Below are 15,621 nucleotides of genomic sequence, written 5' to 3'. Positions count from 1 at the left end.
ATTATCCTCAAGCCTTTCTTTAAATTCAACTGCTGATACATTTTGAGGTACCGTATTTTCTGTATAAGCCGCTACTTTTTTCATAGGTTTTGAACCATGCGGCTTATACAAAGGTGCAGCTATTCTGTGGATTTTTCTTCCACCGCTCGCGGCGCTCTAACCGGAATTAGAATCAAAACTAAGACAAAATAAATGCAAAGAAGAATACGCTACTTCTTCTTTAGCAGATAGAAGTAGAAGCAGATTTCAAACAGATAAACAGATAAATAAATACTGGTTATTTTCTCTTGGTTCTGTTCTGTTTTAATCAGCAAAGTTGCTGCCGTGTTAAAAGACACTGTTAGGAAAGGATCTATTTAGGTACAAACATGTACATCATTTACAGTTCAAAATCCTTCTGTAGATGTAGTAAATATCTAATCTAACAACATAAATATCTGCGGCTTGCATATCTTTTTTTTAAATAGAGTGGATGCGGCTTGTATATTTTTTTTGTATTATTTTTTTTTTAAATAGAGCGGATGCGGCTTATATGCAGGTGCGGCTTATAGTCCAGACAATACTGTCGAAAATACTGTCGCCAAATACTTTGGCGACGTGATTCCGAGCCAGTGGCAGGACAAGTCATCTATTGCAAGGTTTGCCATGAACTTTGTTTTTACAACTGACACCATTCGTCAAGAGCCGTCATCAGATCCAAAAAGACAGAACAAGGTTAAATGAGACTATTGTGACCAAAACACAGTTGTTATTTGCGTTTTTCTGACATTTGATGAGACATCACTTGAACATCTGTGGCTATCTTTTATCACAACTCTAGCAGGCTCCAGTATCACCATCCTGACCGTTTTCAAAGGTGCGCCTGATATACGACCACTCCACCTCTAAGCTGGAGAATCAGAGTGATTGATGTCTGAACTGGAGCTGTGTTTGCTGTTGGCCAAAAACAAGAAAACAATCTTCGCTTTGGTGAATCTCATATGAGCTTATTTTTATTTGGTTTCATGTCACCATTGAATGCAATTTACTTGAAAAACATGTTAAAACCCATCAGTAACATGCAGAAATAGATGATAATGAAAGTTCTTAGTTACTGAAGACCAAGCGGCCACATATACTTCATTTTCTGTTAGTACTATTTATATGTGTAGCCTGTTCCTTCTAAATCACCAGTGTTTTAATTAATTTGTGTCCTCTGGATAAAAAAAATTCCACTCAATTCCCTGAGATTAAAAAAAAAAAAAAAAAACTGCACCGCTTTTGGGAAATATGTTTGCAGTCGGCTGTGAAACCTGGATACATGGAGCCACATCTGTGTGATCTCACTTTGTTTTGTTGTGAGATGATGTGTGTTCATGACCCAGGGTGTCATCCGACACCTTAAATACACCACGTCCTACTCATTTAATGGGATAATTTTGTTACCTAAATAGCACTTTGATTTCCCAAATTTGTGGCATATTGGAGAAGCATCGTTTGAGATGTATCACCCACCTCTTTCAAGCCATTCGATCCCTGTGTCGTCATCCATCTGAGTTACCCGAGGCAGTCACCGTTCACTCAAAAACACATCAGTTGGTGGGATGTTGCTGTAATTGGTTAGCTCTGCTTTGCACTGCTTTCCAAAGCGGGTGTTTTGAGTGAATTTGCTGTTGGGAGAGTAGCTCTGCTCCTGTGGAATCAAAAGAGAGAGCTAACTTAGGCACTGACAAGCACCTGTTTGTGTTTGATGTTGCCACAACTAGAAAAAGGTTGAAAGTTTCAAACATGGAAGAAATATATACTTTTTTATGATTAAGAATTATGGCGCAGTGGCAGTGGACAGCAATCAGTCCCCCGCTTTGTGTCCTGAGCTGTGCAAACAAGACCTGGCTGCATGGAAAGCACTCTATTTATATTAGTGGCTCCCCCACTTTGGAGATAAGGCTTGATAAAAGTGCATAATCATTTCCCCCTTTTTGCCTGTGATGGCAGGAAGGAGCCAGACATTCTCCTGGGAGATGACTCTGACACTCAGATGGACTTCTGTGCATGTGTGCAAACATAATCTTCCTATTTGGACATGGCAGCATGTGTGATATAAATGTAAATGGACGTGGTTGTACCATTTAAAATGAGAACAGAGGTTTCGGAGAAAAGCTTTTAAAGCTCTGGCCACATTTGTGGAATACAGGTGGATGCTTATAGTAAGTAGCTTCCCACCCTCAGGATTTGTTCACGTTATTCCCATCTGCTAAAAGTGTTACGTAAATTCTCTTTGTGGTATGTAATACGGTTACAGACATCCGTGGTACCACTATCTTAGCATAAGTTGGTAAAACTAAACAAGGTGAAATCAGCGACCTTCTACTGGTGTTATCATCTTAGCCTTGATGGCAACTCAAACACTCCTCCATGTGGGAGTCCAAAAGGCTCCTCAGGAGTGCATTAGCTGGGGTTTATTGAACTGTGACAAGTTGAGCTGTGCCTCTTATCAGGGGACTGTTAGGTTTTCACTGTTTACCTATAAACACTGGAGCAAGCTAATGAGTTTGTCTTGTGCAAATTGTTGTTTCTTGCCATTTTCATTTATGGGCTGTAGGAGCAGTGCCAAGAGGTCGATTCCTGTTGTTGAATCAACTAAATGTCCCCAATAGCTACCGTGAACTGGTGCTTATGACAAAGAGGACAAATATCATATATATATATATATATATATATATATATATATATATATATATATATATATATATATATATATATATATATATATATATATATATATATATAAAACCCCATATTGTACATTTCTGTTTATACTGTTCATTTCTGTTTATACATTTTATCTGTCATCTGTCATCCTACGTCACTTTTTGTAAAGACTCATATCCGGCACTTTTTAATCCTCATATTGTACATTTCTGTTTATTTCTGTTTATACATTTTACTTTATTCTCTCTCTTATTTTATCTCCATATATTTGTTTGCTTTTATATTTTTATTTTTATTTTTACTGTATTGCACCAATCACCACAACACATTCCTTGTGTGTGTTAACAAACTTGGCAATAAACCCCCTTTCTGATTCTGATTCTGATATATATATATATGTATATATATATATATATATATATATATATATATATATATATATATATATATATATATATATATATATATATATATATATGTATATATATGTATATATATATATATATATATATATATATATATATATATATATATATATATATATATATATATCAGTATCAGTATAAATATATATTTAGGATTAATAGAATTTTGTGTAAAAATATCAAACACCAACTGTCAAATAATTGCAATTAAAGTGTAATAAGAAAATCCCAGTAAAGTCTTTCTGGCATGACTCTATCTATTCACTTTTTTCATCCTCAGCTCTACAGATTGTCAGCTGGGATTTATGCCTAAATCAAGGTGTGTTTCTGACAAGGGCTCAGGGGCAGACAGAGACAAAATCGCTGTTTTTTATGACTCTATAAACAGCATATGAAAGGAGTTCTTGTGACCTCCCTTGGGGATCCAGCAGCTTGTTCTGAGGTTTTATGACAAAACGACAGTTTCTTTGTTTTTTTTAAGTAAACTCTAAAACATCATCACATCAGTGGATATTTTAGCTGTCGAAAAACTAGCTGTGCAATATTTCCTCTCAAGCTGGATATTCAATGCAAAAGCAGTCACTCAAGAAAAAGTGGCATTGTGGCTTGGATTCCTACAAAACGTAGTTGTACATCTCAGCAATGTTTTCACCCATGTTTGATCCTAACCGCCCCAACCAAAGGGTTTGAATGGCTAATGTGCACTGTATCATTACAGCAATAGTATATAAATACTGTTGATAGTTTGTCTAGGTACATCAGAGCTCTTTTCGTGTTATTAGAAGGAACTACTCTGTATTAACCGGGCAATCACAATGTTATGTATTACACTGAAGTGAAGATCTGATACGGTCTGTTAGATTACTTAAGTGGGCTGATTTTTATAAATCTGCATTATTTGATCGTTGAATCTGGACTTTGTTGGAATGAACTGAATGAAGTAAATAATGCAGGTTCCTGTCAGAACCAAGCACCGGACCTGGGGTGACAGAGCCTTCTCCATCGCTGCTCCCACCCTCTGGAACTCCCTCCCCAAAAACATCTGTGACTGTACAGACCTCCCAGCCATTCAAGTCCCTGAATACATTTTGAATCACTCAAAGAATGAGTGATTAAAAATGTATATGATGGATAAGATTCATATGCACCTGCAGTGCATATGATTTACCTTGAAAGAATAAACAGTGGAGTAGCCAGGGATGTACGGAAGCTGGAAACATTAGCACAACTTATCCAGAAATAAAAGAAAACACAGAAATAATCCATCCATCCATTATCTATACCCACTTTATCCTTTTGCAGGGTCACGGGGATCTGCTGGAGCCTATCCCAGCTAATTACAGGCAAGCACAGAAATAATAATTCTATTAAATACTTGGGTAAGCCTGACACCAACAGTTAATTAAAGTAATTTATAACAATATAAATACTGTATATACAAATATATATATAATGGTCAAAGCAGCTTATCTAGCTCATAGTACCGGTACCTAAAGTTCCACCTAGCTACAAATGTTGGTTGAACAATGAACCTGAGTTGTGGATAAATATTTTAAATTGGTGAAGTTGAATAGCTGAACAAATTGATTAATGGTTTATAAATTGGCCAGATGTTTTTGAAACAAATTGAAACACATTTAGATATTAGTTGTGGTAGTTTTATGTGTTTATAGTATTCATCTAACAGCTGAATAAAGGCTGAAATCTACTAATCTAAAACACACAGTATCAAACTCACAAACTAATCTTAATGGCTGCGTGACTCCGTCAGCATGGCAGGTTGCACATTGCTTTTAAATGATAAAGACTCGCCAAAGTTCCATGCAACAATTAGACAATAAAACCTGCATAGAAAATGTAGATATAGGCTACTATCATTTTGAACACGGCATAAAACCATCTAAACTGTCTTGTTTGCACATACCCACATGCACACACACGTAAAAAGAGATTGCCTTGCACTTGTTGGAAAAAGCTGCTTTCAGGCGTCATGAACTGAACAGCTAGACCATGAAGAACCAAGATAAACAGGAGATGCAGGCAGCACCAGTCATAAATATCACCAATTCCATTAAAGTTAGTCTGTGTACCCCATAGCGGAAAGGTATTTGTATAAACAGTGTCTTCAAGGGGGTACCATCAATCCATATTTATAATTTGTGTACAATGTAGGCTACATAGCTCCCAAAGGAAATGAATTCCATATCAATTAATTAGTTTGAATCAGTCTAGAGCTTCTTCATAATACCAACATTTTCATCTTCAGTTTTCAAAGCAATAAAGTTTGACTTGCCAGCTTCAAGCATACCGACATTTCAACAGTAGTACAAAAGCTCTTGAGTAATTAGGCCTTAAAGGTGTGTTGTCTCAGCTGTTAGGTTCCCATCTCTCACTTATGACTTCGGTGTCACTTTTTCACAAAGTGGCAATATCTCACACCTGAAGACTCTCTTTCCGTGTTCTCAGACGGCTGATTTATGGTTGTTTCTGATGTCCTACATGCCTGCTGAGTCAGAGGAACATGCAATATAGATGAGGGCCTTGTAATGCAGAGATGAAGCTCAGCAGCTGATGACCATCATGATCCCAGTTTAAAATGATGTGTTTATGCGCTGTCCACGGTGCTGAAACTGGGTTGGAAATTCCTGCAGGGATTCAATAGTCTGCTTTTTAACTTGATTGATCGTACAGACATGTTTAATTACTAGCTGGCAGGGCGTTGAAAGGTTTTAGAGCAACACAATCCTCAATGGTATAATCAGTCTTTATGGGTAAAAAAAAAAAAGCAAAGAAAAAAAGCAACAAAAAAAGCAACAAGTACCAGCCTCCCTGCAAACATTATTAGCCCGTTTACGCCCTGCTCTTCCAGCGAGGGAGGGGTGTGGTTAAGTGTTATTAAGTTCGCATCAGGTGTCCATCCCTCACTATATAACCCTGTGATCTGAGAGGAGAAGAGCAGGACAGGAGCACCAGCGAGGTGAAAAGCAACAGGAGACGAGACAGAAAGTAAGTGCTCTTGCTTGACACTCTGTTGAATGTCCTTATTTGAAATCCTTTTTTTCTTTCTTTTTTTTAACCTGCTGTGTAATCTGTGTTTAATTTGATGTTAGTTCATTTATGAACAGCCTACATAAAGAATGTTAGACATCTCACAAATCATACTTTGATTTAACCAAATGTTGATCCACAAAGGAGAAAATATGGTGACGGACTTGATGCTTTCTTTCTCTTCAGATGGCCAAACTAGTGAGATCGTGGATGATGTTTGCAGCGCTCGTCGCCTGCCTCCTGGTGTGTTTGAGCAGTTTCGCGGACGCCTATCCCCCCAAACCGGAGAGCCCCGGCAACAACGCCTCTCCGGAGGAGTGGGCCAAATACAACGCCGCCGTGCGGCATTATGTCAACCTCATCACCCGACAGAGGTGAGTCAGGGCCAGAGCTGGGTAGAGGAGCCAAAAACTGTACTCAAGTAAAAGTACTGTTACTTCAGAATAATATGACTCAAGTAGAAGTAAAAAGTAGTCATCCAAATAATTACTTGAGTAAAAGTAAAAAAGTACTTGGTGAAAAAACTACTCAAGTACTGAGTATTTTTTTTAACACAACCATTCAAACAGACAAAAGTACAAAATAATCATCTTCAGGAAAATTAAATTAAATATTGTAATATATTAATTAAAATTAATAAAAAATAGCTTAAATTGAAATAATCTTAAAGTAAATTCAAGTACTTTGATAAATAATAAAATAAATAAAATAACAGAATAAAAAAAAAGATTTACAAGTAGCATCAAATTTCAAGCCTTTGTACTTTTCTTTTTTAACCAGCAGAACTAGAACAAATCCATGAACTCATAGAAACTCTTTGTGTGTGTTTGAGTCTGAGTATATGTGACAAAACATGCAAAAGCAAATATTTTTCCCAAAGAATCACCCAGTGATGTCATGAGATTGACGCGTACGTGGATAAAAGGGATACAAGAAAAGTAACAGCTCAACGTAGCCTAATGTAGCGGAGTAAAAGTAACAGTTTCTTCTTCACAAATCTACTCAAGTAAAACTAAAAAGTATAGTGATTCAAAACTACTCCTAAAAGTACAACATTTCCCAAAACTTACTCAAGTAAATGTAACGGAGTAAATGTAACGTTACTACCCACCTCTGGTCAGGGTCTGGTCTTTTACTCATTTCATTTATTAAAGTTAGATCATTTATCTTGAAAAATGAAGAAAATGCAAATGCTTCAGCAAGGTTTAAAACATATCGTAAGGTTGCACACGTACTTAATTGCACGTGACCCTCAGAGAGCCATATCAGCTTTTTCAGTTTAATTAATTTCCTTTTTTTTAAGCCACTTGGTTGAACTAAGACAGGGAGAGAAGCAGAAATATTTATAAACTCATTATAACTTGGTATCTTTTCATACTTTGGCCAAGTCGTGAGAGATTAAAGCCTGAGGCTCAAGGACAAGGTTGCGAGGGTAGACATCTGGAGCAGGGAGCGCTCCTGTTTTGGCATCGCTTCACATAAGCTTTTTCATGGCTTTTAAACACTCCAAATCACATTTTCTCTGGTCCTGATTAAAAGTCAAATTCCTTCTAAGCAAGGAAAAAACAGTCTCGGGTCATTATGTCTACTATATTGCAAAGATTATTATAAAATACTGAGCCACAATAAGTTGGTTTCATGTTTCTACTGTGGCAACCTAAATGTTTTTCTTCTTCCTTTCTAGCTGACTAATAACAGGTCATTTAAAGAGCTCATTGTGGTAACTCCCTTTGGTTGTCTAATTTCCTTTGATCGAGGCTAAGTATATTATAGATATAGTTAACGTTCGATTTCTTCACCTATAATTAAACCAGCCAAACCTGTCTTTGCACTTAAAGGACTTAAGTGCAAACTTAGGCAGGTTTACTCTTCAATAAAGAGATGTCAAAGACAAAGTGACAAAAGACTACGATTGATGGAGGCTCTCTCACTGATGTTTTTTTTTTTTCACATATTTTTATTGGGAACCGATGACATACAGAAATCCAACACAAGATACATGGTCCTCCGTATTTTTTTCCCCATTTTCCGAGAAAGGCGTGCTAAAACCTGAACAGAGCAGCACTTTCCAACAACCCCCCCACCCCCCTCAACTTTAGAAAAATAATGTAAAAAGAAAATTAATTAATTAGTAAATAAACAGAATAAAACAAACAAAACAAAACCTGTAAGTGATAACAAGAGTACATAAAAAGGATGAAAAAGAAAATCAGCTAAATGAAATAAACCGAACACACAAAAAACAAATGAATTATACAAAAAAAAAAAAAAAGAATATAACTGAATGTGTTGAAATGTTATAGTTTTAGTCTGCTGTATGTCTCTATATGTTTCTGTAGGAGCCAACGCTGAGACAAAAATCCTATCAGACCCACAGATGAATGTTAGAACCCACTTATGGTCAAACATCATGGCTGTTGCCTCGAGGTGGCGGGCAGTCTTATTTCCCTCAAGCTATTTGCGCCTGAGAAATGACATGACATGCAAACACAACGTTTATCGACAACCTAAAAGAAGGAGACAAAGTTAATGTCTGTGTGTTTCAGTGTTGAAATATTTATAACAAAGACTCGATGATGGATGCACCTGTTTGTGGCCATTGCGCATGCGCACACAGCGCGTGGACGAAGCAGCATAAGTGCGCTGGATCGGACACGTAGTAACGTAACTGATCCAGGTATACAAAAGTATACATAGATAGATAAATGGTGAATATCATTTTGATGGGGAAAAGGGAACATTTAACATATCAATTATTTGAGCTCATATTTCAAATAGCATTACTTTTTTATGTATTCGTGAATCATGGAGTATTTCTATAAAAGTCATCACACTTTATATTCCCTTCTTCTATCAAGAGTTTACAGCTTTCAGCTGTGAAAGCAAAGTAAAGACTCAAGTACACCCTCTAAAAAAACAAAAAAAAGAATAAAAAATAAATAAATTAAAAAAAAAAAAGTAAATAAGAAAGAAAAACAAAAAAAAAAGTAAATAAATACGAGGGATGGGTGCCCACCTCACAGCATGAGAACATAGAATCAGCTAGGATCCAGAGAGGTAAGAGTATTCACATAGGTGATGACAGGCTGCCATCTTATGTAAAAGTTAGCAGTTGAGCCTAATAGAGAATTTCACCTTCTCCAAGGACAAGAAGGACATCAAATCACTCAACCAGGAAGTAGGAGAAGGCGGATTGGGGTGGAGGCTCTCTCACTGATGTTTGACTGCAGTCTCTTTATGTGGGTGTTTTATTCTCAACAGGTACGGGAAGAGATCCTCTCCCGAAAAAGCGGCGGCTTGGTTGTTATTTGGCGCAGATTCAACCCAGGACACGGAGCCACGGTGAGAAAACTTCTCACTGTGAATCAGCAGACTATACTGAAACTGCCAGCCAAAAATATCACGTCAGCTGAACATTTCGTACACTTCTCAAAGTGGAAAAGTCCTTGATGGAATACAAAACCTAGGTGAAATTCGCAACATTTGATATTTAACAAACGTCCGTCCACAACATTGGGCAATGAGGAAAGATGTGACTTGCAATACTTGTTCTCCCCACAAAAATCTAAAACATATCAGAGGGTAATAAGTTTATTGTTATAAATGAAAGGAAGATCGATCTCTTTAAGAGTTGTGCCAATATTGATTTATTTCTCAGTAGGACTATATTGTTTTCAGACCTGAGCCATTATCTGCAAAAGTTTCTAATCCACCTTATATGAACATTGAAGTAAGACTGCATGTCAAGTAATTCAAATGTTTTATTTATTTTTCTAACAGTTCGGACTATGTCGATTCATGGTAAACAAGAGTGATGTTAACTCCAACGCTTGGCAAATCCGTCCAATCCTCCTCTACACCCCTGAACCAAAAGCACACCCAAGAGACAACCTGCACTGGACACTGGACTGATTCTATGTACTTAATCATTTTAATGTGCATGAAGATCACTTTCTTGTTCTCTCTCTTTTTGTCTGTTTCTGTCAGTAAATGTATTTGATCTTTCACCAAAACAATGTAAATAATTTGTATCCCCAAAAAGAAAATTCTCTTTGCAATAAAGATTTAGTGGAATAGAAATTCAGCCACATCTGATTTTTTGGTCTACTCCTTATTATCACATTCGTTTGTTATTAAACATAATTACACTTGTTGCCACTAGATGTCACTATATCCCCAAGAAGCGTGCTTTTTCAATTTAGACTCTTCTTGCTCCCACTGTTTGGCTTCATATCGACGGCAGAAGATTGGCTCCAACTTAACACAGGGGCATGAGAGCAAAAGACGTGTTTGACGCGGCGAAGCCCTCTTTCGGATCTTTTGGGAAACAGAATCAGCAGCAAATTGGCTTGTGGTCGATGGAGCTATTTGTAACAGCGCAGCGAGCTGCTTTAGGTGGGTAAAGATAGCAGTTTGTGTGGGTTGCTGGTGGCTTCGCTGCTTTCAAAGTGCCTGCTCACAATAAGCAGGAGCTCCTGCTCCAGCAGCTGAGACCAGAGCAGCATCACAGCCTCGCGCTGCATCACACACGTCCGGATAAAGGTGATAAAGGTGACCCGAGCAGGTGAGCGCTTCAACCGTTCCCTCCTCATTGCAGCCGTAACCTGCTGTTTTATTCATGGAATTGAACAGCAAAAATGACGATAAAATTATAATAATAATAATGATAATAATAATGCTTCTTACACGCAGAATAATTATAATGAACTGAATGTGTTGAAATGTTATAGTTGTAGTCTGCTGTATGTCTCTATATGTTTCTGTAGGAGCCAACGCTGAGACAAAAATCCTATCAGTCCCACAGATGAATGTTAGAACCCACTTATGGTCAAACATCATGGCTGTTGCCTCGAGGTGGCGGGCATTCTGCACGCGAGGACTCACTGTACCTCCACTAACCCCCTGCCGTTAAAATTAAATAAATAAATACATGCATGGGGAAAAAAAAGTCTTATTTCCCTCAAGCTATTTGCGCCTGAGAAACATGACATGACATGCAAACACAACGTTTATCGACAACCTAAAAGAAGGAGACAAAGTTAATGTCTGTGTGTTTCAGTGTTGAAATATTTATAACAAAGACTCGATGATGGATGCACCTGTTTGTGGCCATTGCGCATGCGCACACAGCGCGTGGACGAAGTAGCATAAGTGCGCTGGATCGGACACGTAGTAACGTAACTGATCCAGGTATACAAAAGTGTACATAGATAGATAAATGGTGAATATCGTTTTGATGGGGAAAAGGCAACATTTAACATATTATTTGAGCTCATATTTCAAATAGCATTACTTTTTTATGTATTTGTGAATCATGGAGTATTCCTATATAAGTCATCACACTTTATATTCCCTTCTTCTATCAAGAGTTTACAGCTTTCAGCTGTGAAAGCAAAGTAAAGACTCAAGTAAACCCTCTAAAATGGAAAGCTTTAATTTTTCTTATTATAGTAAAATTTGATAAATAGAGACCTTTGGATTTGTGTCTTTTATTCTGTCTTTTCTTATAGAAATGGTTGGTTTTCCTTCACCTAAACAGCAGTATTAAATGGTACTTACAATATTTGATTTTATATAATGCTGTCTCCCTCCAGCCTGGCCTGGCACTGGATTGTCAGTGAGACAAACAAAGCATGTGACAATTGACCCTAGTGTAGAGCAACAGCCAGACTAGAACCAACAAAAGGCATTCAAAATGGTTTTCATTTTGGATGTAGAGCAGTAATGTTGTTGAATGCGTGCTGTTAGTTTTGCAGTAAAAACCTGTTGATCCAACTTGTTATTAGCAATTCTGCAGTCATCCTGGTTGTTTTGAATAGTGGCCAGACCCATTTCACAAGAGAGGATTTTCACAAAGTGAATGGTTTTGGATGGCCGGACTGGTCTCCGTCATGTTTGTCTGTCACACACTGTAGATATTTTAGCATATTATGGGGGAATATGAAAATGCCAGCATGAGACAAGCTGTTATAGTTTTAGTCGTATTAGAGAGGTTGTCCAGGACTGTTCTGTCATTTTATCACAAGAGGTCGAGTCAATAAGGAAAGTTTTAACTGTTCGTAGTTCAGCTATTCTTTTAATATAAACAGATTACGTTGTAAAACTGCTTTGACTGCACATTGCTACCTGCAGCTGCATATATTTCATAAGAAATTGTCAAATATTTGCTAATGATTGTGATGCAGACATTTCTTTCAGCCTGAACAAATCATTTACTTTTTGTCCTACACAATTACCTTATATAATAATTGAAAATTATTGTGATTATACATTATTTGCAAATTCTCCTCTGATAGCATCACTCCACAATGATAAGCAAGGTTATTTTAAAACTCGTATTAAAAAAAAGATTCTGTCAGTCGGTCGCACCCCAACAGACACATTTGTGTTAAAGCAGTTCTTTAATTACTAGAAAAATCTATTTACACCTTTGCAGACATTTAAGAATACCGGTATGCCTTTAACTCAAGATGATTTTCATGTTTGTTTTCTATGTCACAATATTTCATTTCTTAACGGGGGCCCAAAGGAACAAGAAAAAACATTGCAACAGGTCTTAGGAGGTTAAATTAAAAGTATTACTTTGATATTATGCATTTAGAAAGATTCAAAGAGGTATCTCCCAGTGACTCGCGAGCCTGTCTTACTGTACACCGAAAGTCATTTGATGTCACTGGGAGTAATGTTGAAATGAGCTGTCTCCATGACGCCTGACCACAACACTGATCAGTTTTACTGCTTTACCAGGCAGAGGGAATTATTACTGCAGCCGACAAGAAATCTAATCAACTTTAACCAGCTTACAGCGAGGTTTTAGGAACAGGACTATCTGTACTGACCTCAGCATCTTTCACACATCATCTGTGGTGTCAGTCATAGAAGTGTGGATCATTTGCTCTCAAGCCAGCCATCACCCTCTTTGGCCTCTATGAGAGACCGTATTAAAAACATATTCAAGGCACAAGTCATTAAGATTGACTGTATTTTTAAATAATTATTTTTAGCATCACTTTATTAATATTGAGTCAGCGAGCATATGATCACGTTCCACTGAAGATAACGTTGTACGACTGGTTATTATTGACTTTTACATTTGACACTTCCAGAAATGCATTTTTTCCATGTCGTTGTTCAAAAGGAAATAGTCAACAATCACTTTCACACATGACGTCCAGAGATTTTCTGAAGAAAGTGAAACCTGTCGGCACAGGCTTTTTTTTTCTGTAGGAAGCTATGTGGTGAAAGATGGTCTCTTACCTCTTAGATGCAAGGTTTAGAGATATTGAGTGGTATTGAAATATTCAGATTCATATTCCTCGTTCCAATATCGCTGCCTCCTTTGAAACAAGGAACAGAGCTCCTTGAGGAAGATCACTTTGCTGTGATGATTGTAAACGGTCCCCTTGGGTGGCTTGTGGCTCTTTGCCACCTTCCTTATATTCCTCATTGATGCATACATGGCATTTTGTTGTATTCACAGTGTGCTTCATTGTGGCTCAAGGACGTTGGCATGTAGACTATGAGGCCCAAAGTCGACCCAGCGACCTTTAGGTTGGTAGATAGCAGCTCTGCATCCAGAGCCACGCAGTCACCCCGAAAGGAGAAATAGGAACGGCTGCAAGTTCTCTCCACACAGACATTTTCTCCCATAAAAAAAAAAATATTTTTGCCCTGTTGCATACATTTTTAACCAAGATCTTGTACTCATTATGGAAGAGTTGTACTTCTATGTAGCTTTCTCCAGCACATCTCAAAAAGTCTCTGTGAGATTAAGGTTTGGATGCTGTTGTTTTAAGTCCATTAGTGAAAATGAACACAAGTACTTCTAAAATTAATGAGCAGCGGGAAAAAGGTAATTAATACTTGGGTTAAAGTTTGCTTTGGTGGCCTGCAAGTTTAGAAAATGGTGCTGATTCAAACATTTCCACAGATTACGAGCAGCCAGACATCAAAGCGCCACAAACAGACCTTTAACAGACCCAATATTAGCTCCAACTTATTATTATTTTACGAATTTTCCCTTGTTGCCATGGCAAAGCGGTGGGGAGAAGAAAAAAAAGGCACGGAGCTCCTCGTGGTTGTCTTGGATACACCAGTTTCCCTTGTAAAGTAATGAAAGAAGCTGAACCTGTGGGGAGCACAGGGTTATTTTTAGGCCTGACGCCAGCGTGCATGTGTGGATTAAGACTTGTTTGGTTGCTGGTGCGTGCGTGAAGGCGTATGCGAGAGCATGTCTACAGGCTTTAATGGAGCCTCAGTGTGAGAACAGCTCAAGGCGTTTTTAAACTAGACAAACACCTGAGCCATCGCTTGTGTCATTGCTTCAGGACAAAAATGGGTTAGATGCAAGCAGTCTTTGCCCATCTGTGTTTCCAATACCCTAAAGGAAAAAGAAGCTTATGTACCTTGCTTCTGTAAATCCTTATTGACAGAGAAATATGAAAGATAAAATAACTCCTATTGGCTGTAATGCTCTAGGCTTATTTAAGGTATTGATCATTATTGATTAAAATTTGGGCAATGCAGTTGAACTCGACACATTTGGTTTTGTGCATTGAAAAAAATAGGTTGAAATGAAAATATAGAAATGTGAGGACTCGTGAAAAGAAGATGTTAACATGCACAACTGGCCTCTTGTTTCAGCCAACAGTGCAGAGATGATAGCAGGGCTGTAAATGTGATGTCATGGCAGCTGTGCTACTGAGCTGCTCTCTTCCTGCTTTACAGTGAAGAGGATGGAGGCTCGTGTGAGTGTGTGTGTATATCTATGTGTGCGTCTGTGTGTGTGTGTGTGAGAGTTGACTAATGGAGAGAGAGGGGGAATTACTCAGAGACGAGGCAGTTTTAGATACACGAGATAAAATGTTGCGGTTCAGACTGACCCTCAAGTTGCAGATATGCAGTTTTTTTTTCTCCTCCTGCAGCAAAATGACAGTTGGTGTGAAAATACTGATCCTGACCAGACTGGCATTTCACAGCTACATTTAACATGAATACTTTCTTGAGAATATGCTGTACCTATATTTAAGCCCTCTTGTGCTCCAGTCCTCCCAACCTCCCTTGGTGTCAGCCATGCTCTATCAAATTTCAAACTTCACCACAATCGGCTTTGACTTCGTATGTGACTCATCATCAGTACTCGAGTTGTAAAAAAAAGAATCAGGGGGGATGATGGATTTTATCATATGGGGACAGATAATTTTTGCTCATTACAAATAATATAATATATTACAAATAATAGCACTGACCAAAACACCTGCAGAAATACTGCAGGAATGACATAGCAGCAGTTAAATGCAGCCTTCTGTAAGCTTTAAATATCCACTGGGCTTACATCAAATACATCAAAACACAACAATAAAAAACAGTTTTCTCAACTTATCAATATGACTCTGTCCTTCACAGGATAAGTAAAATGGTTCACTGCAAAAACTCAAAATAAGAATATTTGTCCTAT

General features: G+C 37.7%; 2 protein-coding genes across 3 annotated transcripts in view; both read left to right on the top strand.

Annotated features, from left to right (window-relative positions):
- The first annotated feature begins 6,039 nt into the window (after positions 1 to 6,039).
- On the top strand, positions 6,040 to 10,248 carry LOC133419618 (peptide Y). The gene is made up of 4 exons (XM_061708888.1): positions 6,040 to 6,122; positions 6,351 to 6,538; positions 9,426 to 9,506; positions 9,945 to 10,248. The coding sequence occupies exons 2-4, from the start codon at positions 6,351 to 6,353 to the stop codon at positions 9,967 to 9,969; spliced, it is 294 nt and encodes a 97-aa protein (XP_061564872.1). The 5' UTR covers positions 6,040 to 6,122; the 3' UTR covers positions 9,970 to 10,248.
- Positions 10,249 to 10,403: 155 nt separating this feature from the next.
- The window catches only part of mpp2b (MAGUK p55 scaffold protein 2b), a 42,093-nt gene continuing 36,875 nt past the window's right edge, over positions 10,404 to 15,621 (top strand). Inside the window, exon 1 of one of the 2 annotated variants that reach the window (XM_061708839.1) lies at positions 10,404 to 10,559. The gene's annotated coding sequence lies outside the window, so the exon portion shown is untranslated. Of the gene's footprint in view, positions 10,729 to 15,621 lie in introns of both variants that reach the window. The other variant, XM_061708838.1, reaches the window with a different exon arrangement.

Source organism: Cololabis saira, chromosome 19, assembly GCF_033807715.1.
Source record: "Cololabis saira isolate AMF1-May2022 chromosome 19, fColSai1.1, whole genome shotgun sequence".
Classification (NCBI taxonomy): domain Eukaryota; kingdom Metazoa; phylum Chordata; class Actinopteri; order Beloniformes; family Belonidae; genus Cololabis; species Cololabis saira.
Note: the sequence above shows the minus strand (reverse complement) of the source record. Positions and strands in the feature narration are given on the sequence as shown.

Excerpts from the sequence above, each read along its gene's own strand:
- LOC133419618 (XM_061708888.1), top strand. The coding sequence starts at position 6,351 with ATGGCCAAACTAGTGAGATCGTGGATGATGTTTGCAGCGCTCGTCGCC. Across the intron at positions 6,539-9,425 it reads AACCTCATCACCCGACAGAG|GTACGGGAAGAGATCCTCTC; the intron begins GTGAGTCAGGGC and ends TATTCTCAACAG. Across the intron at positions 9,507-9,944 it reads ACCCAGGACACGGAGCCACG|TTCGGACTATGTCGATTCAT; the intron begins GTGAGAAAACTT and ends TTTTTCTAACAG.